This window comes from Nicotiana sylvestris, chromosome 12 (genome assembly GCF_000393655.2).
Source record: "Nicotiana sylvestris chromosome 12, ASM39365v2, whole genome shotgun sequence".
Classification (NCBI taxonomy): Eukaryota; Viridiplantae; Streptophyta; class Magnoliopsida; order Solanales; family Solanaceae; genus Nicotiana; species Nicotiana sylvestris.
In genome coordinates this window covers 39,193,447-39,219,212 of record NC_091068.1, presented here as the reverse complement: position 1 = coordinate 39,219,212, position 25,766 = coordinate 39,193,447, and the positions used below count along the sequence as shown (strand labels likewise).

The 25,766-nt window shown below is 35.5% G+C and overlaps 1 protein-coding gene across 1 annotated transcript; it reads right to left on the bottom strand.

Moving 5' to 3' along the window:
• Positions 1-2,929: 2,929 nt before the first annotated feature.
• LOC104210422 (BAG-associated GRAM protein 1-like) lies at positions 2,930-21,194 on the bottom strand. The gene is made up of 18 exons (XM_009759321.2): positions 20,681-21,194; positions 17,212-17,262; positions 16,942-17,039; positions 16,075-16,150; positions 15,772-15,900; positions 15,607-15,653; positions 11,485-11,602; positions 11,262-11,378; positions 10,818-10,847; positions 10,601-10,700; positions 8,593-8,699; positions 6,594-6,737; positions 6,407-6,511; positions 5,130-5,276; positions 4,977-5,030; positions 4,742-4,805; positions 3,399-3,460; positions 2,930-3,286 (listed from the first exon to the last, which is right to left on the bottom strand). The coding sequence occupies exons 1-18, from the start codon at positions 20,861-20,863 to the stop codon at positions 3,179-3,181; spliced, it is 1,740 nt and encodes a 579-aa protein (XP_009757623.1). The 5' UTR covers positions 20,864-21,194; the 3' UTR covers positions 2,930-3,178.
• Between the last annotated feature and the right edge of the window lie 4,572 nt (positions 21,195-25,766).

The window sequence follows — 25,766 nt, the reverse complement described above, 5'->3', positions numbered from 1 at the left end:
ACAGATAAAGCTTTAAAAATCTTAATATTAAACACAAATATCTTTGAAACTTTTTTTAAAATTTGTATTGACTATAAAAAAAAACTATCATTTGTTAAACAAATCTATTTGTTATTATTTCAAATAAATATTAAAAATAAATATTTTTATGGTTTTTATATTTTAAAAAATTTCATGTTTAAATATGATTACACAAATTAAGTGTCGTAAAAAATTAAATATATGGATATATTATACAAATAATAAATAAAATAATTTAAAGTTATTTTAATTATAAGTAAAATACCTAGTTAAAAAATATATTATATAGTATATAATATAGAAGGTATTACATAAATGAGAGGATATATAATGTCAAGGGCATAATAGACTTTTCAAGTAAAAGTATTGTAAAAATCTGGTCAAGATGACTTTTGTGATAAACAGAGCAAAGTATAATGATTTTTGTGTAACAAAAGAAAGAAAAGTGACTTTTAGGTAATGACTAATGAACACAAAGTTAAATGATTTTTACATAACAAAAAGAAAAAAAGTGATTTTTGCGTAACGAACACAAAGTTGAGTGATCATCCATAAAATTTACTCAAGAAGTAATTAGTTATGATACACTGATATAAGAAGTAATTAATGCTTGTTATATCTTCTCCCTCCTAATTTCTCTATTGAAGACATTCACATGATGACAATTTTTGTAAAGTGGACGCCATGCATTGTAATCCAAAATTCTTGAGGTAAGTTGTATATATACCCTATGAATTACATATACTTCTTATATTATAATAATATTATGGCTAAATGATTTGAATCAAAGGAAAAGATCTTGAGGACCTCTTTTGGCGATTCAAGTCAGTGGCTAAGAGGGAAAAGGTGAATTAAGTTGCTGACATTTGCATTGTGCAACACTCAAAAATTTTTATAGGAACCTTTTATTCATATAGTTTGCGCATAGTTTTTCCTGTTCATTTGTGAGGCTTACCTGGAAAAATAAAGTTTTACCTGTGTCGACACAATATAATGTTCATATATCTTCCCTACCTCTCTTTTATAAAATTACGGACGATGACTTAAGAGCACTTGAATTTCCAGGCAACTTGTGGAGATGTAGAGGTACATGTAAATACAACTTCATGTGTTTTTGCTAGTCTCAATTAGTTGTGTATTGAAAAGGAATTAATGTTCACTTAATTCAAATGACTTGCTGTTTAATGTACAGATTAATTACCTGTGGGAGTGTTGGCCATTCTACAGCAAATGTTAAGCCTATTGACAGTACCAGTTAATGCAGCTTATAAGGCAATTGACCTCACTGTAAAGGTAATTCTTTATTGAACTGAAACTCTCATAATTTCAGATCATGTCACACTAGTAGCCATATATAATCTATTGCTAGCAGTTATGTAGGAATGTATCCCAACTTTGCAGTTGCTTAATTTGTCTGGTTAAAAAAAAACTTGTTATTATTGTTACAAGAATGAATCTAATTGGGATTGCTTTTCATGAAAGGCAAAAATTCCTCTTACAGCAGCCTAAAGTTTTGTCACAGTTATTAATAACTGAAACTTATGTTAGATATGCATCTCCCCACACATTTAGATTTCTAACTCACAATCTGGTATCTATCTAATTGGAACAAAAAACAAGCTCTTGTTCTGGGAGAAGTCTTCTGTAACCAATAAAGCAGTACTCAAGTTTCTCATTAGTTCTGAAACTATTGATGCTGTGCTTTATACTTGTTGGAACTTGAGCGGATATGGACATTGTTTTCTCAAGTGTCTATGCCTATGTTGGTGCATTGAACAAAATGTTGAGTTTCAAATAGCTGGTTTGAAGACAATAAGCCTGAAGATAGTGTGGTTGCATAAATAATGGTAGTATTGAGTTTCTTGCGACTGTTTGGAAGCTCTGGCCTGGAAGAAGTGCAAATAAGTTGTAATGCATTTTCATTTACTCCTATCTCTCCATTCTTCTGCATGTTGATGTAAACCTTGTAGTTTATTCTTGAAAAAATTATGCTTAAATGTCTCAGTATGTGATGATCATTTAAGCTTTGCATTGTCCCAATTAAACACAGATACATAATGTCACATTGTCAATTTTAAGGGACCATAATGTTTTCTCGCTGAAATAAGAAACAGCCTTTCTTGACTTATATTTCTTTTTTATTCAGGTTGTCACTCTTTCTACACTCAGTTGATTTATGGCTATGGCCAGTAAGAATACATTGATCCATCACTTTAATTCCTGAGTTTTGTTGCATTGCTATTGTTCCAATTAGTGTTGAATATTTCGGGAATTTTTTGTTGCCAAGAGTTGATGCCTTTGGATGATGATTGGAAATTGGACTGTGGAATTGAAGAAGCAACGCCTTCTGTACATCTAAGATACAACTCAATTAATTCAAGTCTTAGAAAATCTCTAGTCAAAACCGAAAGGAAAGATAGTGTGTACGTCAGTTGGTTTTGAATTAGAGCTGGGTGAAGTGTGAGCATTTGAATGCTTTGTTTCTAAAGTTGTAAAGTGAATCTTGACACATAATGATGTATGGTCAAAGCCTAAGATTTAGATAAGGTAAGTTAAATGCGGTCAACAACATCAATTAAATTTTCTTTTAACTGCTGGCTGCATCTTGTTCATGCATTGGACAGCACACCCTGTTTTATGCTAAACCACATTTGTTTACCATAATTAAGTTATAAAATTGATGTCCGTATGTGTATCAATTAATAATACTAAGTGATAACATAGAATAATAGTAAGTGATCGATAACAGTGTATGTAACGGCACATGTTATTCATTGGATCGGTAAAAACACAGTGTGGATAAGTTTTTCCCGATAAGGAAAAAGTAAGTACTGCCTGGAGAGGAGCTGCTCCCAGATTGATGAGATGAGACGATAAATTTCTATTTTTGCATTTGAAAAGAGCAATATTGAGAAAAGCATATATTGAGGACACCAGAAAAAATCAGCTATCATTAATACAAATATTGTGTCCATAGATTATAAAAGCGCACCACTTGACCTCCGTTTGGGGAATAGGGTGCAGTTGCTATCAAAAGATTGTGATGAAATTACATGGACTTATAGTACTATTTTACTTGCAAAGAAACAAAACAGAAATATGGAACACTTACAAGATTCCTAAGACTAAGTATACCTTACCCTAAACTAGCAGTTTCTTAAGTAACGGAAGGCCCAGACGCAACGTTTTGTGTTTCACTTCCTGAGTTTCTGGATTCAACATATGAACGAGCCATTTGGATCATTGTCGAAACCTCCTTCTTGTACTGCATAGGGGAGGTGAAAGACAGTAAAGGAGAAAAAGAAGCCATATCAATCTCTTGTAAGTCACCTTAGCTATACTAAATGGAAAAGGATCCTTCCAAAGGTGATAATTACCTCGTCAACAGCTCCTGCCTTAATTTTAGACTGCATAATGCACCATTTCTTGAAATGTGCACCTGTTCAAATCTTGGAAGTTAGTTCACCTTTACAGTATCATATCCCCATTCTTGAATATGCTGTTGAAACTCTAGGTTCTAATCTTCCCGGTTCTACCGCAATGTTCACAATACCCATTACGTAACACAATAGACACCTATAACTACGCATTTGCCTGCATCATGCTAATACTTCACACAGATACATAGACATAAATAATGACGACAATGCAAATACTGAACAATCAGCTTGGACTACTGCAACTTAAGATTAGATGATCTTAGAAGGTGGAACTTGGGAAGAACAAGTGAAGGCACTAACCATTGCACCAGACAAGCAGTTTCTCACTTGACTTAAAATCTAAGTGTAATAAATGATAAGGGTAGAACCTAAGTTGCTCTGACATGGCAGTTTAGGTGCCGTACCCGTGTCGACACGGCGCTAGTATGAGTGTGGGTATGGGATCCGTACCGGATTTAGTCAAACAATTTTGGGTACTTTGACCACTACGAACGGAACAATTTGAGGCAAGATACAATTTGATTCTCGAATTCAAAACCAAAACCACGGTAAATTTGAAATATCTTATCTAGGAAATCAATCCTTTACGTATCTACAACTTGAGAATAAAAAAGAAATACACACTTTACAAGCTATACGTAAGTATTCCACAAAATTTCTCATAATTTAAAGATATTTTTATAGTTTTTTTTTTGAATTATTTTTAGCCGGATCCCCGCACCCGTATCCGTACTAGGATCCATATCCCCAAATCTTGAAATTTACATCTCGAAGAATCCGACCTCTAGATCCGCACCCGTGTCGGACACCCGCACCCGTGTCCGAGCAACTTAGGGTAGAACCCCAAAAGAGTCAACAAAAGAATAATATATTTAAGGCGACTAGTAAGTTAAATGACAGAAAGCATACAGCAAATATAAGCTAGAAGACGGCCAGAACTGTAACACAAGGATGACTTAGAAAGATGAGTGGCCTAAAGATGCACTAGATATTAATGGCAGACTAGTTAATCTCTTAGAGAGGTAACGTTATTCCAGGAGGCGCATATTACAACTGAATAATTAAATATTCCAGATCCGGGTCTGTTTCTAGCAAGAATCTAGTATCAAGGATTGCCAAGAAGAACTGTGATGCCCTTTTCTAAAGAGACGTCTTCAGAATACCATAATGCTTCATTTACAAACCTCATCAGAAAGGACTCGGGACCAGGACCCAGAAAAGTGACAAATGGATTGAACACTACAAACTGAACAAAAAACCATAGCCCAGACGAAACTTACCAACTTTTATGTCTAAAACGCAGGATGATTCAGAAGATGCCTCTAAAGACCACCTACAGTGGACCTGATTCAATATCAAATCTAATCAGTATAAGAAAGATAAATATGGGACAATCCTTAGCGGATAAGCCATGGAACAAAGCAAAAGTGGGGTTATTATCTACAAGGACTTCCATGGAATTGAAACCACGAATACTGGAAAAGAATATGGTCTGATGACCAAACGCAACAGCACCTCAAAGCATGATCCAAATGGGACATCATGTGCCTGTTGTACAGTCTCAAAAACCTAGAGGAAAGGAAAATGGTAAATTAAAACTAATAAGACAAATAATCAAAGCATAAAAGCAACCAGTAAATAGTTGTGGCACGAAATGATGAGAAATACCAGCATGTTCTTATCCGGTGACAAAACGGCATGCTGGTATTCCGTCATTGCTGAATCTGGGGGGCACATGGGACTGTTGCATATGGTTCTGAATGTAATCTCTCTGACTTGACCGTCATACTCATCAGCAGAATGCCATTGACCGATCTAAGAAGATAAAGACATTCGAAAGTTTAGCCACCATTAAGGCCACAGAGGTAAAGCAATTTCTATTTTCGGTAATTGTATCTCAAGACAGGACCAACTGAAACACAAAGTAATGTCTCCTTGCAAAGATAATTTAAATTTTGTTAACAGCATCGCAGGAAAAAACACTTATGCCTGAGACGATGACTAATTTGCTCCATCAAGATAAACAAAATACATCTATGACGGGTCAAATATTTTATTTAGTTCCTTTTCTTCTCGTAGTATGACGTTATGGTGCTTCAAAACTAATTTAATGGATGAATATCAGCAGTGGCCAGTAGAATTTAACAGACAAAGGAACACAGAGGTCTAGTCCACAAGGAACACATCAACTACACTTGAGCAGGAGTTTTCATCATTCTGAAAGCTTGCTTCTTTCTGTTCCATCCAGAAGTAACTCATATTAAACTTTCTTTCCTGTAGTATGCAGAAAGAGTGAATAAAGCTAAATTTAGTTTGCTAAATTGTCCACTCATATTTTGGGTGATTTAGAGCTGTTTAGTAACAGTATAATATAAGAATTTATTCCTTGTTGATCTTAAAATCCTTTAAGTGCAGGAATAGTGTTTAGATATGATAATGCCAGTAACTGCTCTAATTCATCAGACTTTAAAAACAGTTGCCCTTCTTCAGCCCTTTCTCACAGGCCTGGGCATATCCGCACTGAGTAGACTTCATGCAGATTTAGATGTATACACAACATACCATCACATTCAAGCTATGGAGCAAATATATTTCACCAAGTTCACTTTTTCTGGGTACTTGCTTTTCAATAAACAGATAGAGATTAATAAGAAACTGCACTAGAAGCACAAGCACTGCAACCTGATAACCAAATCAGAGGTTCTTCGTGTTTTCTTACTTGCTAATTGCCTCTTGGAACTCAGCTATTACCAACCTTTTTTTACTTTTGACTGGGCCATGACCCAAAAGATGCATTTTAGTTGAGCTAGAAATCATTTTGACATCTAATTCTACTAAAACATCCCCCTTTACCCACAAAAAGACAAAAACTGTAGAACTTATGCTCCGAAATGTATAATTCACAAACGGGTTCTATCTATATGCATATGGAAGGTTGAACTTACATTGATATTAGAATCTTTACGTGCTGTACGATACTCAATGGTATAATTTGAACCATCAGCCAGTAGTAAGTCAAAAACCTGCTGAGGTGTGCATGGGAAAATGTCCTGAAAATTTTTAATAAAATCATGTATCATGTATCAAGAGATTCTAGTTGCTAAAAGATAAGAGCTTAGGTCTCATACATACATTGTATATACCAGAAAGGACTTCTTCTTTAATAAAAGGCTGAGATTTCTCAGTCTTCGACACATTTTCTTTCCGACTCATATCCATCTTTTTACTTCCTTTAACCGAGCTGCTATGTGCACGTAGTGCTGACTGTTCCCTCTCCTAAAAGAAAACAGATAGAAAATTTGGGATTGTCACAACCAAAAAGATAAATGGTAACAGGTAGAGGAAGGAGATTCTGGGGAACAACTGTCAAGACCAAAACACATCTAAGTAATTACAAATTCCTAGCATACAGATTTATGAGAAAATTAAAAACTGCTGAGATTAAAAACATCTCTGCACATGATGTTGCTTCAACAAGCTCACAGCGAAAAAGAGAATCATTACATAAGAACCATTATCTGAGATCAGAAGTATTCAGCGACAATAACAAATTGCTATATAAATGACATAGCAATTTTTTGCAGTCTCCAAATCAAGAGTGTATTGCTTTCTCTTCTGCTTGGACAACAAGTTGATAAGATGTTTAAAAAAAATTGAAACATGAGCTTCATTTTTTTTGTACTAAAGATATTTAGGCAGGCAACAATTAACAGGCAAAGTAAACCCTCCGCATGAATCACACGTTTTCTGAAGCACTTAATAGTTGATTGGGACATTCCTTACAGTTACCCGCTGCATTCACCTTGAAGACACTCGTAAATGGTACTTAAGAGATGTTTGCCTTGGTTTAGAAGCCATAATCCTTCCTACAAAACCCAATATCTGCATGACAAAAAGCTACACTAAAAGTAAAGTCTCAACATGAAAGAGAGACTAGAGATGAAGTTGTTTTTTCCCTGAAATCGCCCATGTCCCCTACTCAAAATGTTAACATTATTGTCTAGGATCATAGCTATACACTTGATCTAGATAAACTCACCCATGAAATGCCCTTTTCCCTTGGAACAAGGGTCTATTTGATTGTAAGCAAGGTTTCTAATGTCATTCTTCTGCGCTACCAGGCGGCCAAATCATTATAAATGTTTTAACACAAGCAAATAAAACACGGTCCATCACAACTCAACACATGTATTCCAGTAATCTAGTCCTTTATTTTTTTTTGTTCTCTCTTTAAATTCTTTAACTATTCTCGTGCTTGGAATGTACATCCACATGCCTCTGTGTTAATCAGCCTAAACGGCTTCCTACCACACTACAGCTCTTCATGAGATCCATGAAAATAGTAATCATACTGCTGTCCAAAGACTACTTCCTACCTTGAGCACAAATAGAGATATTAACTACGCTGGGGGAAGTCTTGCATCAACAAGAAATAAGACAAATAGAAGAAAAACCTATACTTGATGTCTCCTATGCTAATACATTAGAACTTGTATCTTACATGATACCTACCCTATAGCCTACATGAACATTTTGGTACATTTAATTTAGGTAGGAACTATTTCCAATGTAACACAGTGAAGCAAGCGGCAGAGGATGTCAATCACTAACTAATTCTCTGTCCTATTACATACAGATTATGTTGTATGGTCTGGAGCATGATTTGGAGCAGAATGGGTGATACTATAGACTGTAGTAGAGATGCTTCTAGGATTAAAATTAGAAGAGAGAGGAGGATGAGAGCAAAGAGCTCCTCCGGCGCTCATGTGGATAATATGCCGAGAGAAATAGGAGAGCATTTGAAGGGATAGAGAACTTGTTTGTACAGATAATTGGAAATTTTCCGTATTAATGGAGCACTTAGTGATATAGTGTTAGTGTTGATGTTGTTTGAAAATAATCATGCCTTTCTTTTAGATTCTCTACTTTTAAATACACCTTGTATGTGGGATTTCCCAATCTCATCAATAAATCTTCATCAACCCAAAAAAAAAAAGAGAGAAGAAAACACAGTGAAGCAGGCAATTTGATTTCCAGGATGTTGTACAAGCAAGTAACCTTCACTAAAGATGTATAACTGCTTATTGTATCAGATAATCAGAAAAAAGACTAATTAAAAGCACAGAAAAACCTTTTTCTCTGCTTCTAGCATGGCGTGGTAGTCTGTTGCTGACCGTTGCAAGGCTCTAATTGCATGATTCCTATTCCAAAAAGACGCAAACATATATCGTACCCTCCCTGGAAGTTGAAAAGGTATGTGATTAGCAAATAGATATTAACAATCCAGAATGTCAATATAACTCACCCTCTAACATGAGTAACACAAAAAACCTCTCTTCTTTTCAATTTGAATCCCGTAGTCACTTGCAAGAGTATTTGTAGCGGAGATTATTGTGCATATTTTGTAGTTTGTTGTTAACTAGAAGAACATGTGGGGCCAACAGCTTTTAAAGTTCTTTTTTTTTTAAGTCCAAATAGCTTTAGAGTTTTAAGTAGCAGAAATAGGAAACTGTTGCATTGAGAAGTTTAGAACTAGGTCCTGAGTAATTGTTGGGTTATATAATACATGGTATTTCAAAATTTTATTTTTCATAAAAGTAGATACTATTTGATCCAGCCAAGGAGAAAGGTATATGCAACTTGGTAGGTGGTGTTAGATAGGTATGTGTACATAATCCTAGTCCCACATGTAGTAGGAGTAGAATATGTCATAGTCCCATATGTAGTAGGAGTAGAATATGTATTATATATAGGGCTCATTGTATCGTTGTTAATCAATAATAGATTTTTCTCCTGTGCATTCTTACATGGTATTAGAGCTTCAGTGAAAAAATTACGTTGTGTGTCATTCCAGCGACATCCGGGAAGGAAGATCTCGTCGTCGTGCAATTTTGCGGTAACTTCGTCTTGTTCCCAGGATTCATCACTGCTACAGTGATACTGTGCATATACCAGTACCACTATCAGATCTTAAACTCTTGTGCGACCAAAGAAATCTCAGTCCAATAGGAACAGAAAAGTCAATCACCGTGCGTCTTTCCGGTTAACGACTCAAGATTGGTTTGCGTTATCTCCTTATCGGTAAGTGTTGTGCGAAAACCAACACTACCATCTTGTTCTGAAAAGTCTAGCGACAAAACCCTAGTCAATCGCTCCGACAGAAAGTCCCTCAAGCGCCTCCACGCGCCACCAGAACTAGGTTTCCAAAGAGCGTGTCTGACACAGGCTCCAGCGCGTGCAACACTTTCCAACTAGAATTTTCAAAAATTTCTTTAGGACAGTTGTTTCGTGGGGTGGCTCTGAGTATACCAGTACAATTTCCTACAACAGATTACAAGAACTTTGGAATTAGCCAGCGAGCTACAGTAACTTTTCCGGCGCGTGTGAGTCATTCCATCCACTTTTTGACAAAACTTCTTCAGGACAACTAACTCGTCCAATGATTCCGAGCCTACCCATATAAATTACATCGAATTCTGACAAATTTTATTTTTTCGGCGTGACCAGTAATTTCAAGAAAAGTTTCTGTTTTCTGGTGGTGTTTTAAAATCTATTTTGAAGTGTGTAATTTGGCTTAGTCTCACTATTTTCAAATTTCTCCGGCGACTTTTTGGCCAACTTCTAATTATCAACAACCACCTGGTTTTGTGCTCAGAGGGAGTCTAGTGGCCTTGTATATCGCTTGCGCCGATCACTTTATGTAACAAGCTCGGTACATATGATTTGTATGTACCGGTTTGAGGGTGAGTATTAGATAGTTATGTGTAAATAATACTAGTCCCATATAGTAGGAGCAGAATATGTCCTAGTCTCATATATAGTAGGAGTAGAATATGTATTATATATAGGGATCAATATCATTGTTAATCAATAATAGATTTTTCTCCCGTGCATCTCACAAGTGGAAAACTTGGTACGAACAGTCTACAAGAGTTATACACCTCTCCTAACAAATCAATCAATCAATCAATCTACACCTCAAACCCAAATCTGTTTGGGTGGGGCTATATGAATCTTCCATATAAATGAAGAAGAAAAGGAAAAGCTCATTCACTATCCAACGTTCTGGCTCATTTAAATGAAGAAAAAACATTGAAAATAAATGAGATTGAATTAGAAGAATAGGTTGATTTACTAACCATCAGGATTTCCTAAAGGAGGTACCCCATGGCCGCCAGCACCTGTACGTAGAATTATTGTAATAGCAGGGTTAATGAATGCGTGCTGGCTCCTCCTTATCTAAAAGCAAAATAACACTACCATCAATTTTCAAAATATTGCCCAGACAACCATCCCAAGCACTGTGAAAACTTGGAAATGACAAAATCCTGACAACACACACAGATAATATCATACCTCATCAATATCTCCTAACGGAATAACTACCTGTGAAAACAGAAATTTAAGCATGGTTAAATAAGCAGCCCAGTATACACAAGTTTCAGCATTCTTGAGATGAATTAACTACATATAAAAATGTGGGGAGAAAATACGGTCATGACCAGTTACATTCAGGGTTAGAAAGAGAAACATTAGGATATAGAACCACGTCTACGAGGGAAATTAGAAAAGAAATGTCTTCAGCCGGATTCAATATTCTTTTTATCAATCAAGAAAAATTCCAACAAATTTTTGAATAAAACTCTCCAAGGTTCACAATATCCACCAGTAAGGTCACACTAAAAAGAGTTGTAACTAATTCCCTGATTGTATGCAACAAATGCTCGAGAAAGTTCAGAGAGAAGATCCATAAGGTTCCAACTTCCAATTTAGGGCGGAGAAATTTAAGGTGGAACTGACCTTCATCTGCTTTGAGAACACATTTGAGTGGAAGCAAATGTGCCAGGAAGAGACATACATACGTCCATGATACAAAAATGACCTCTCAAGTGCACAAGAGTAACTATGTTCAACAACCTGTATGTAGTGGTTCGTTTAGCAATCAAGCTGAATAGTCCAATTTTCCAACTTAGTGTCCTTTCAAAACCAAGAGACATCTATACAAACACAAATGCGCACTTGCCTCATCAGCAGGGAGACCAAAAATTGTTTGCAAAGGACCAGGTTTCTGATGAACAACAGTAGGTCCTTCTTTATCCAAAGCAATCCTTCTACGAGTATTATCACAACCATTCAAACCCCTAGGAAACCAGAAAGAAAACAAGAGGGAAAGAACATTATCCACCAGCTCCCAGAAAAATTATTTTTTGGTGAGATAGATATGACAGAACTATAATGATTTGTCATCAATAATTTTTCTGATGAATCAAATAATATTCCAGCAATAGAAAGAATAACTAATCCTAAATAGGTCTCCTGCAACTCTCCATTGAAAGCAAGTTTTGTTCAATTTTTGTTCAAAGTGCTATTCACTTATTTTATTTGTAAATGTAAATTAGAAAAGCATTACTAAAGATTGCAACAAAAAAACAGAAGATTACATCTTATTACCCACTCGCCAACAAGTGAAATAGAGAATATAAAGAGTCACTTATCAAAAGGAACTATTAAAAGAGGAGTTCCACAAAAGGGAAAGTACTGTCTAACCACTTTAACGGCTATATAAGCTACGTTCTAAGAACTGTGCTCTACTGACAAATAATGTTGAATGCTTAACAACCATACAAGCTCTCCAGAACAGAACTTAGGGAACTGAAAGAATCCTCCTAGAAACATTCAAGTCATTTTAGAAGACATTTAGAATTTCACAACCTGAACCTAATTCATTAATACATTTGTGAGGACTTTAGCAGGACACAAAGCCACATTTAAATCAGTATTAAACACCAAGGTTTTGGACTTCAAGTACAATCAGAGCGAAGGTTTTAGTGAAAGACGCAACTGAACAAAAAGTAAAACAAATGCATATGTAATATAACCACTAAACCTCAGTGCCGAGCAAGTTAGGATGGCTATATCAATCCTCGATGACCATGTCCATTTAGACTCATCTTAGGCTACTAATATGTAAAATAAAAAAAGTACACCCTCCGTTCTAATTTATTTGGCGAAGTTTGACTTGGCACGGTGTTTAAGAAAGAAAGGAAGATTTTTAAACTTGTGGTCACAAATCATAGATATTTGTGTGGCTATAAAAGAGTCTCATTAAGGGTAAATGGAAAGTTCAAGTTAAATTGCTTCCAAATTTAAAAAGTTATTCTTTTTTTACCGGTTACTATTTGATGCCTACTTTTTCTCCCTTTTTCCTTATTGTCTGTTGTATCCCTCTTCTTTCCTTCTTCTCCCTCTTTCTTCTTCTTCATCTTCCCTTTTCTTCCTTCCCACCTTTTCTTGAGCCGAGAGTCTATCGGAAACAGCTTCTCTAGCTCTCCAGGTAGGGTAAGGTATGCGTAAACCCTACCCTCCCCAGACCCCACCTGTGGGATTATACTGGGTATGTTGTTGTTGTAGTTGTATTCTTTTTTTACCAGATTAAAAAGGAACTGTTGCCTATATAAATTGGAACATAAGGAGTAACAAAATAAAAAGAAAGTATTAGAGTTTATTAATAGTTTCTACTGACGTATAAATCTTTGAAAGACTAAACAACTCCTAGAAAAGCAGGACGTAAAGTAAAAGTGCTAACACGACTAAAATATATTCTCAACTAGTAAGTATCACCGATAAAGTTTTTTTTCTTTCACTTTGTCCTATCTTTTGTCAAATCTGCATGGATCCCAAGAGACTGTAGGTCCTTCGAAACAACTTCCTTCCAAGTGATCTTAGGTCTAGTTCGACTCCTTTTACTACCTAGTCTCACCATGGTGCATCTAGTGGTCGCCGCAGGCAGGGGCGGATTTAGGGGGGCGCAAGGGTGTTCACCCGAACACCCTTCGCCGAAAAATTACACTGTATATATAAGGCACAATCTGTTTTTTATCTCTATATATTAAGTTTTGAACACTCTTAACACAATCCAAAAGTGTAGTTTAGTAGTCAAGGGTAGGGCTGTGCATTTGGATCGGATATCCGAAATCCGATCCGATCCATTCTATTTCGGATTTTCGGATTTCAAATTTCGGATTTTCGGATTGGATACGGATTGTGTTTTATGAAATTTCGGATTTTCGGATTGGATTCGGATTGGTATGATTTTAATCCGATCCGATCCGATATCCGAAATTATATGTACCTATATAAATACACACTAAAATTTTAGGGTTATGCTTATTCATTTTTCACACACCCCCTCACTCACTTAGATTTTTCCGCCTCTCTTGCACCTCTCTTCTCTTCAGTGAAGACTAAAAGAGTCTCAATGACTCAAACTTCCGATTTTACTTTGATTTTATGTCTCTTTCTTCCGCCTCTCTTCTCTTCTCTTCTGTCTTTTATGTCTATTTCATGTTCTATTCTTCAACTTTTGATTTTATTTTGATTTTTTTGTTTGTTTTGGTAGATGGAAGATGAGATAGAGACACCGAATGAACTTTAAATTGTTGAAAATTTTTGTGACAATCTGATCCGACAATCCGAAAAATTATCCGATCCAAAGTTTAAAATCCGATCCAATCCAATGTTAATTCGGATCGGATTCGGATTGCCCTTTTCAGAATCCGAAATCCGAAATCCGAAATCTGAATCCGAAATATGCTAAATTCGATCCAATCCGATCCGTGCACAGCCCTAGTCAAGGGGGTTCAAAATCTACATAAGGTCATGGGTTCAATTCCAACTATCTACAAAAAAAAAAAAAATTGAATCCCCTTCGTGGAGATCCTGCCTCCGCCACTGGCCGCAGGACATGACCATTACCATCTTAAGCAACCTTCTCTGATCTTATCCTCAATAATGTACTACTTGGATCTTCTCATGAATGTGATCATTTCTAATTTTGTCTTGTCTTGTATTCGCACATCCATCTTCGCATCCGCATGTCTGTGACACTCATCTTCTGGATGTTTGGACCTTAGTAGCCCAATATTAACTCTCATTACACATTGTTGGTCTTATAATTGTTCCATAAAACTTACCTTTCTTTTTGGTAGGCATCCTTCTATCACATAGTACCCTGGTAACACTCCTCCATTTCAACCATTTGAATTAAATCTGTGTAACATCGTCATCTATGAATTCATTTTCTTATAACAACGAGCCTAGATATCTGAATTGCTTGCATTTAGGCACTGCAATCCCATCCAATCTCACCTCATTTTCGCTCTTATTATGCTATCTATGCTTACAGTGCATAGAATTAGTTTTACTTCTACTCATCCTAAAACTCTTATTCTCTAGAGTGCTTCTCCATAGGCCAAGCTTTTGGTTGACACTCTCGTCGGTTTCGTCAATTAGCACAATATTACCAGCAAATAGTATACACCATGGGACCTCATCTTGTATTGTGTTGGATAGCTCATTTATAACAAGGGTAAACATGTATGAGCTCAATCTCGATCCCTAATGTACACCTATGGTTACGGGAAACTCCTGTGTTTCTCCTACTATTGTTCTCACGCTAGTGACGACTCCTTCATGCATGTCCTTTGTCGCATATATATTCAATATGATTTACTTTCTTCCCTAATAGCCACCAAAGGACCTCTCTAGGTACTATATCATATGCTTTTTCTAGGTCAATGAATAAGATGTGAAAAAAAAAATATTTTTACAAACAAAGGAATGGAAAACAGACTACAAATAAGTGAAATATTTGAAGTATAAATCATGTCGATTAAGTTCAAAACCATTATGAATTTCCGATCAGATGCAAACGTCACAACATCCCTTGCAGTAGCCCCTACCAAACCAGGATCATACCCAACATTCCTTCCAGGGTAACTCATCAAAAACTTCATTGCAGCATCATTTGCAGCATTCCGCACAGTGAGGAGACTTTAAGAGGAAAGGGGAAGATGAGATTCATTTAACTACTTTTTATCATTACACAGAAACATCTTTGTAAGAAATCCAATCACAAAATTCCTTATTGCACATAAATCCCAACTTCAACTCATCTTTTGAAATAGTATGTGCATTTGAGAAGCAAAGAGTGCTAGCATGAACCAAAAGAAGGGACCCTAATAAGCTAAAATGAGCATTATCAGATTAAGCATTTTAGTAAATAGCATTATCCCCACACAGAATGGTTGAAATCCAAACAGGAAGAAACATACGGCCCCAAAAAAAGAAGGGAGCAGAGCCCTACCTTGAAGAATTGATATTGAGTTTTACTGTTTTAATGTGAAGACAAACCTGTAAAAGAAACGGGCATGATTCAGTTTCATTGGGATAGAACCTCCACAACATCAATCAAAACTATGATGCATTATTCTAAAAAGAAGGGAAAAAAGATGAATCAATCAATAGATACCTGCCCTGACGTGCTATCCAATGTATACCATACAGCACCTGTCTGACCTTCATTTTCAACAGGTACAGTCACCGAACCAAGAACAGCACTTTTCCAAATTATATCCCAATCATATATTGTTACATTTATCTGCCGCACAATCAAGTAAAAGAATTATTGTAAAGAAAATGACCAAGATCACCATGCGCATGTAGCCTCAACTTAATGTAACAAATAGAAATAATAGCAGTATATCCGAAGAGTATTACAAAAACACAGCATTGCACTTGTACTTCAATTGATAAGATGTGTTGAATAGCTTACCTCTGCTGGAAGCTCATCAACTGAAAAGTTGAACTCCTCCCCCCACATAGGATTTCTTGAACCAGGGATCATTGAACTACAACAGGTACAAAAGTAGTACTTGAAATATGTTTAACAGATGCAATAACACATGCTGAGTATATGCTTTCATAAAAGAACTGCGCCAACTTTTGTAAATCCATTCCTCGTTACCCCAAGAATACGTGAGCGCACACGCATATATCTCAAGCCTTGTGAGCATAACCATCTATGTCTCTCTCTCTCCCTCCCCCCCCCCCCCCCCTTCCGAAAGATGAACTTAGGACAAATCTTAGATGTACGCATCGTCAACAAACCAACTTAATGAGAAAAGAATATATGCCCGCAGCTGACCAGAGAAGCTGTGATTGACTTTAAAACTGTCACTCCAATTTTTATTTTTTGTACCTGAAGTGAAACACTACTTTATCTCATTTCTGCAATATTGCCATAGTCATCATTTTATCTAGAAAATCTGAAAGATGATGAAAACCGAGGAAGATTGTCTTACCAGCTAGAAGTAGAACTAGAACGAACTTTCAACGAAAGGAAAGGACTAAGATGTAACAATGTTTTCAAATTGATCGTCAAGTCAAATGAAATGCTTGTTTAAATAAATTTTAATAGCAATCAGAAGGGACCGAGTCAACTAATCTCCCATGTTTCTGTCATATATTGACATTCAATTTGCAGATATATACTCGCAAAAGAAAATCATCATGCTTCCTCTTCAATAATGCAACTTGGTTGCAATCACAGCAATAAAAGGAAGTATAGATATAACTAGGAAACATCACCTAAATAACTGACCCTCCAAGATAACAGGATAACAAAAATATATACAATCACCTAAATCTTTTTTGTGTGCCACAAGTGATGATTACGTATGGATCTGACGTCCCATTCAAATTAGCAGCAATGAGATTTTTAGCAGCTAATAGTTCAACCTGGAATATAGAAAAACACTAGTCAACTATGAATTGCTAACAAAGCTACTACATGCATTTAAATCCCAAGACATAACGCATTACCTTTGTAAGTACTAGCAATAAAATACAATACACCACAATTAGAGATAAGAGTGATAACATATAGCAGGAGCACCAAGTTCAGAAATACCTTGATTATATATGCAGAATTAGTTTGAGGGTCTCCTTTTAACTGGCCCATCTGCAAAATAAGTGTAGAATTACATGTCAAACAAGTGGAAAGTACTCAATGTAAATGGATAATAGGTTTATAACCACAATTCCCAAGAAAGCAATTGAAACAAAAGCCAAAAAGAGGAAAAGGAAACAAACTAAATAAACAACCATCTCAATGTTATCCAGTTCAGGCAAGGTTCATAAAGTTTCAAATCAAGGAAAAATTTATCAAGAAACTCTCAGTGAAGTGGGAGATTCATGTTAACCGTGACTACTAATAAATTTTCTAAAGTAAACATAACATACATTAATGTTAAATTATCAGCCCATTATAAAATTACCTGTATCAAAGAGATGAGTGACATTATTATTGCTTAATTTGACAAAATGTTTTGCATAGAAAATATGTGTCAATTCCAAATCCAAAATTTCTCATTTTAACTTAGCAGTATATTACATCAGTATTTCATTACAAAGATTGTTTATGTTAAGCGAGTGAACAGGTGGGAACCACTGAATACTTTCTGGTTCTTGTGGATTAGAAAGGTAAGACATTCACAGCTACTGTGGGATTTATTAACAAGTCTTCCCATGTTGTTTAACCTATTTAATATCTAGGTAGTCAACGTCAGCCTTCTTCAACGTAGTCTTCTCTAATTATCTTTTCAAAAGTTTTTACCAGTAGTGTTTTCCTCAGATCTTTTAAATTTACAATTTCTATTTAAAGATAAATCAAACATTTTCCAACGCAAAACCGAATGAAGTCAACCATCATAAACTGATCTAGGTCATATGATCTGGGAGGATTCATATGTTGTTAAACTGTAGTTTAGGAGAGTGGTTAATATTGATACTCAAAAAATAAAATAAAAGTATTTAATCTAGAGTAGATGCAGTTTAAAAGAAAAAATCATCAATGCATGGCTGATTAAAAAATCATTAACACATGGTTGATTTCTTCTATTTACTGACTCCTTTAACATGTTCAAACATATTAATCAGCTGGGAAGTTCAAAACTCCAAACATCTATTGCCAACTGCTTTAAATTTTACTAGTTAGCTTTTTCACAAATAACCAAGTGTATACTCCTTTCACTTCAAATTGAGTTTTCGTTTCTAATTTGGTTCTTCAAACTTCAAAGTAATGTCAACTTTCTCGAAATGGAACATTCGCCTTATACATAAAAGCATAAAAAGGTAAAATTGACCAACTTTAGACACTTCCCAAAATCAAAATAAATCAAAATGTAGCTAACTGTAAAATGGGTCCACTAGCTTAAACTAACAAATATGTAAGTTCTAATTCAATAAGCTGCACTACAACTGGTGCTTGGCCCAAGAAATTTTTCTGGAAAAGGTTTAAAAGCAAAAAAGACATCTGTTTGTTAACAAAACAAATTACTTTTCCCAAAGAAATGTTTTCCTGAATAATACAAGAAACCTTTTTCCAAACTTATTCCAGTTAGCCAATAAGAGTTCTTTTTTTTTCTTTTTGATTTATTATATCTTTTCTTATTAATTTTCAAATGTTCTTTCTCCCTGTTATCATTTTCCAGATTTTCAACCTTCCTCTTATGCTATTCTTTTCAAAGCGAAAAATTATAATTTACTTTTCCTTTTTTACCTTTTTATACTGCTATGGCCCAAATAAATAGTTCTACTGCACATGTTCGTCATATTACTGTAATGCTTATATGGTGAAGGTGAAACAAATAATATGTCGAGACTTTAAACCAGAAACATCTAATCAAACATGTAGTACAAACATAATTATTTTTTAAATAAGTTTGAACAAGAAAAAACTAGTCATATACACATTTCCAACAAAAGATTTTTCTAAATTCAAAATAAAATAAAATAAAAAATTCATAAACACCATCCAAGTGCACCTCCATCGGAATTTTCATCTTTAAAAAAGATTGGAGTTCCTAAGTGACGCGCTGAAAAAGGAAAACAACCCTGCAACATTCAAACTTTTGGAGACAAGAAAGTAAACTTACACAATCAATCAACCAACTATGCCTCATCGATAAAAAAAAAATTCCACTTTATCATATTCACTTTTCCTTGAAGTTAACAGGTAAAGTAGCTGCCATGTGACCATCATGGGTTCGAACCGTGGAAACAGCTTCTTGCAGAAATACAGGGTAAGACGCCATACAATAGACCCTTGTGGTTGGCCCTTCCCCAGACCCCACGCATAGCGCAAGCTTAGTGCACTGGGCTGCCCTTTTTTTACTTTTTCTTCACGGAAGAATAACACTGAATGAAATATTTTACTACTGTATAGATGTTCATCGACACCGCTAGGGAATTCAATGAAGTATAAAGATTGCCCATCTGCTAATAAGGCAGGCAATGCTATCATTAGTTGTTTCACGGAGAAAAAAGGGGTTATCTGTGGTCTGCACAATATAAAGGCCATAGAACACAAAACAATAATATTGCCACATTACACATCATTACATCTCCACGTTATACCACAATATGTTGTTAGGTTTCTGAAATGTTTAGGACATACTCTAACTTATAAGTTACACATCATTACTATGCCTCAATCGCAAACCAGTTTAAAATCTCCAGAAAAAATGTAATTTCACACGTACTGGCATTTATAAGGAGACCAAGTGACCACCGACCACAATTCCCTAGCCTAACCCTTTCAAGGCAGCAATTTTAACAAGCATATAAACAAATATGACATTTAACGAAGTCAATCAAGCAGAGACGCGATCGTATTTCCCGATTCTTGGCACCTTTTCCTTACCGAGATACTCAAGTAAGCAATGGCAAAACCAAAGTGAATTTGGCCGTTTCCTACCTAGAAATAAGTAGAAAGGCAAAGTTTTGCTTTTTCAAAAGAGCAACCTAATTAGAAAGGCCTAACTTTACCTTTTCAAACCAGCAACCAAAGAAGCCTTCTTTCTCAGTTTGGCCTACTACTTCCAAAGGAAATCTTTTCTTATTAAGCATCACTAAATGCAACATGATTCTTCAACTTTTCTATCTAATTGCTATTACGCAATAACAAAGTCACTTTCTATCACTAATTCCAAAAAAGACAACTCTTCCCACTTAAATAACTTGTAAAATACTGCTAAATTACCCCCAAAATCCCGTCATCAGTGCCCAATAAAAAGAATTATAACTGAGAAATCCCCGAGGGTCAGTGGCTCACAGATCAAAGTCATAATAGGCCCATTCCTTTATCATTTTCCACTTAAATACTAGGCTTTTGTCAGCTGCAGGGTCCGATGCCCTACTTATCCCGTGAATAAATCATCAATACCTTACAACCTTTATCACTAAAATTAAAATCGTTAACAACAAGCAATTACTTAAAATTCTGTCCATATACATTTCTACAACAATTCCAAAATCACAAAAAAACCATCAGATAACATAAATTCAAAATAGGCACGCAAAAAAAAAGTCTAAAAAACCTTTTGTTTATCCTCAACGGCACCACCGGAATCATCGGCGGAAACGCGATCATCACCGCAGGCAGAGCCGCCGCCGAGTGCAAAGCACCAGTAAGAAAATATGAGGAATGCCGTGGCGGCGACGGTGACTTTCACCTCCCACCACGACGGCACTAATACCTCCAACGCCGCCTCCACAATCATCTGCTTTACTGAAACTTTTTTTTAGACGCTATTTGAAGTCAATTGGGTGGTGACAAATTCGGTATTTGAAATTGTTGAGAAAAAATGTACACATATATATATAGTTGGAAAGAAAACAGTGGATCAAAGGAAAATGGCGGAAAATTCCAAGCAGACAAAAATTCCTACTGTGTGTATAATATATATGTATCGTATATATACACGCAGTGAGTGTGTGAGCGTGTGAAAGAGACAGACAGGGTCAATGTCAAAGAAGGGAGGAGGAGGACGACGACGACGAAGAAGAAGAAGAAAGAGGGGGAGTTGTAAATTGGACATTGTTGAAAGTTAGAGCGTAGAAAAGAGGATTAAATAGTCTGTATTTAAATGACAGTTTTAGCCCTATTGTTTGTGAAGCTGATTTGGACTTCCTAACTTGAATAGTAGGGAGGATAAGGGATATTGTTGGAAATATGGACTTTATAGCGTCTAGAAGGGAGTTTAGTGGAAAGTTAGAATTCAAAGTTAGAAAGTTTATCCTTTTTTTTCTTTCTAAAAAGCCGTCCACGTGAGTTTTGGTGGAATTTCCGGCTATGTGCTTCTTCTTGGGGGCAAACAGGTCTTCTTTTAGCAAGTCGAGACTATTTACCTTTCAACTATCGAAAATAAACTAATTTTATCAAAATTTTGGTATAAAAATATCCTTGCCGTCTTACAGCTTGTTTGGACGGTTATTCACGTTCTATCGTATTATATTATTATCCCAAAATAAATTTATTTTAATTATTTTATTAAAATTAATTGTATTATATTATTAAATATATTAATTCAGAATAATAAAAAGTCCCCTTCTTTTAAACAACCGGTTTAATGTGGTGGGATTGTTTCCTATTTTTCTTTTCAGATATGCCCTAACTTATTACTTCACAATTCTATTTTACCGGTTACCTTTTTTCTATTTTAACTCCAAATCTCCAACCTATATTCTATTTTATTTTTTTCAAGAACTTCTGCCACCAACGTTAAAAGTATTTTGCCGTCTTCTCTTTTATTTTTTCTCCTAATTTGTTTTTAACTCAATCATAATTAGTTGTGCTTCTTTGTTTTGCCTTCTTCAGCCTCACGCTTTGTTCTGTTTTCTTAAGGTATTTTGTCTTCTTCTGTTTTATTTTTTAAAATTATTTTTATGCATAATTTTTAATAAATTTAATATTTAAACAATGGAGGGTATCTTAGTCAATTTATCAGTTATAATACAGTACGATACAATCAAACCAAACAGCAAAATATTATTTAACAATAACAAACAATACAATCTATCCAAACATTGTATTTATAAAACGATACGATACAATACGATATAATACAATACAATACATTATAAAATGATGAGGAATAATGATCCAAACAGAGTGTTAATATTAGATCATTTCTACCCATATTTGCTGATGATTGAATCGTAAGCTCTAAAATTTGTCTAATTAGAATTAAAGCATAGTTGAAGGGTAATATTGATCCTTTTCCAAAATTTTAATCCTCTTTTTTAAATTCATTTAATATTTTTATTTCTATTAGATTAATTAGCATAGTAGAAGTGGTCTTTTTACAATTGAAATATAAAAAAATAGTTTTAAATTTTTTGAAAAAATACTAGAAAAACAAGAAATTCCATACCTTCTATGATTAGTTAGTCAAAATTTTCATTGATAAAGTTTAAAAATTATCTCAATTGAAGAAAATTTCAAGATTGCAAATGTGTCAAAAAATAACTTTGGGGGGGGGGGGAATTGGGGCCAAAAAATCTTGTTTTATTCCTTGAATGTTGTGACGAACTGATAGGTCGTTTTGAGTACTAGCTTTTGTTTCTGTGTTCCAAGGCCTTTACTAGCTTCATTTAATATTTCTGTATTTGTGAGTGTGGTCTGTGTCGTTTTCCGGAAAACTTTTACGTAAAATTTGAAGAAAAAGTAATTTTTGGCTTAAAATGGGACTTGAGTTGACCGCGATCAATATTCTTGATAAACCACCTCAGATCGATATTTTGGCTATTCCGGTAATTTTGGTTGGGGTCCATGGTGACCCGCGCGCATTTCAGCACATTTTGTGAAAATGAGTTTTCAAGTTGAAAATCATGAGTTTTGATGATCGATTCTTGTTATTTGATATTATTTTGATGACTTGAGGTAGCGAGAAAGTTTATATGATGTTATTAAACTTGTGTGCATGTTTGGTTTGGAGCCCGAGTGGCTCGGGTAAATTTCGGATGTGTTACAGATGAGTTTTGATGGTTTGAGAACTGCTGGTGCATCTCCTGTTTCTGGTGTCTGTTGCAGATCTCACAATTGCGAGGTCTGGCTTGCATTTGCGAGCAGGGGCCTGGGCTGGGTGACCTCGCATTTGGGAGGAAAAGGTTCATTTTTGCAAGCTGTCAGAGGCCGTTTTTACGAACATCTTGGTCGCATTTGCGATCGCTGCAACATAGGTCAACATCACATTTGCAAAACTTTTAGGCACATTTGCGATGGAGGTACCTTCGCATTTGCAAACAATTTGTCGCATTTGTGAAATCTGGTCAGCTGACACATTGATCGCATTTGTGATCCATGCTTCGCACTTGCGGTGTTCGCAATTACAATACCTGCAGCTGGGTAAAAAGAGGGGAAATAGGACTTAGCTCATTTTACACCATTTCTCTACCCTAAACACTTTAGAAGCAATTTTTGAAGAACTTTTTCTTCCCAAATTCATAGGTAAGCAACTCTAATCCACTTTCTTTCAATTCCCCATTACTTTTTAAGAGTTTTAACATCAAATCTAAGATTTTCATGGTAAAAATTAGGGATTTGGGTAGAATTTAGGAATTTTACAAAATTGAGTTTTAGACCTCAAATTGAGATCGAATTTCAAAATAAATCACATAAAAGGGCTCAGGGGTGAATGGGTAATTGTGGTCCAAATCTCGGATTTTAACCAAGCGGGTCGGGATTGACTTTTGTTGACTTTTTCAGTTTCTTCAAATATTGAATCTTTTCATTAATTGGTAGTTTCTAAAGCCTATTTTGAATTGTTTGAACGATAATTGACTAGATTTGATTGGTTTGGAGGTTTGTTCGAAAGGCAAGATAGTGGTTGGTTGGTTGATTTGGTTGTGGAGTGAGGTAAGTGTCGTGTCTAACTTTGACTTGAGGAAATTAGAATTTATTGGTTGTTTGTTACGAGAATTATGTGAGAAAATGACGTATATGCGAGGTGATGAGTGTATATGCGATGTCATGGGGTTAAAGCATGCGGGGTTAGGCTATTTACTTCCGTGTCTTTATTTATTCCATATTATCTCTTGTTACAATCTTTAGTTGCTACATGTTCTTACTTGTTATCCATGTTTTACTTGTTATTTGTTATTTACTTGTTACTTGTTTCGATTTGTACATTTCTCACCCAATACCTGCTTGCCTGCTACATGCTTTTAATTGCATTAATTGTATAATTTTTCTGTCTCATGTTTTACTTGCTTTTATTATCCTTATTTTACTTGAAGCACTCTATTACGTCATTTCGTTTATGTGAGCCATTTAGCTATTTTAGTATTAATATTTTGCCAAGGTTTGGGATTACGAAGTATTGGCTATTCTCCATTTGTAGTGGTAGTTCCTTTTTGTTTTGCACATTTCATTTCTCTTTTGTGTTGATTTTTTGTAAATCGTGGTGTTGAGTTATTTATGATAATAAATTAATATTGGGGGAACAGGTTGCACACCGTAATGGTATTGAAATGAATTAATATTAGGGGATCGTGTTGCATGCCGTAATATAAAATGATATGATATGATATTGGGATGGGGTTGCACGTTGCAATAGATATTATGTTGAGTGATGGGATCAAGTTGCACACCGCAACAGATTTGATGTGTTGTAGTTGTTTGTGGATGTAGAGTTTATTCTCGGTATTGTGATATAAGTTTTGAGATTATGTTATTCTGGGACTCTCTAGTAGTTGACTTTCGGGTCCGTTTATATGAGTTTTTCGTTTTATCTATATTTCTGTATTCCGTTATTATTATTCATATAGGTTTTTTGTAAGTGTCTTGTCATAGCCTCACTGCTATTTTTTCTAGGTTAGGCTCGGTACTTACAGAGTACATGGGGTCGGTTGTACTCATGCCACACTTTTGTACTTCTTGTGCAGATACTAGTGTTAGTATCAGCGACATGTGGAGGAGTTCTTGCCCGGATCGACTTACAGCAGGAGACTTGAGGTAGAGCTGATGGCGTTCACAGTGCCTGAAGTCCCCTTCTATTTTGTCTTTATCGTTTATCTTATTTTAAACGGTTGTATTTCATTTGACTTTATTTGTAGAACTCTAGTATGATCATGTATTCGTGACTCCAGATTTTTTAAATATATTTAGACGCGATACGGTTGTATCTATCACATCTAATTCAGTTTATTTTAGTTTCATATTATTAAAGTTCTGCTTGAAAAATTGTTAAATAATTTGCTAATGTTAGCTTGCTTAGCAAGGGGATGTTATGCGCCATCACGACCCCACGGTGGGGATTTTGGTTCCTGATAAGTTGGTATCAGAGTACTAGGTTGTCTAGGTCTCACGAGTCATGAGCATGCTTAGTAGAGTCTAGAGGATCGGTACGGAGACGTCTGTACTTATCTTCTAGGGTTGATAGGGATTAAAGAAAATTTCACTTATTTCCTTCTCTATCATGCGATTTTGTTCTATCATTGAAGTTTGAACTATTCTATTCTTGTTCCCTTGCAGATGGTGAGGACACGCACAACATTCACAGCTAGGCAGGAGCTGGAGCCCCAGGTTGCAGCCACTATCAGGGGTAGGGGCCAAGTCTGAGGCTGAGGCAAAGCTCAGCCTAGAGCACGTGCAGCAGTACCTACAACAGAGCCCCAGATCAA

Coding starts and splice junctions, on each gene's coding strand:
- LOC104210422 (XM_009759321.2), bottom strand. CDS start 20,863: ATGATTGTGGAGGCGGCGTTGGAGGTATTAGTGCCGTCGTGGTGGGAG. Junction 8,700..10,600: donor TCCTTTAGGAAATCCTGATG/GTTAGTAAATCA, acceptor TTCAACTTCCAG/GGAGGGTACGATATATGTTT. Junction 3,461..4,741: donor CGTTTTAGACATAAAAGTTG/GTAAGTTTCGTC, acceptor AGATTTGAACAG/GTGCACATTTCAAGAAATGG.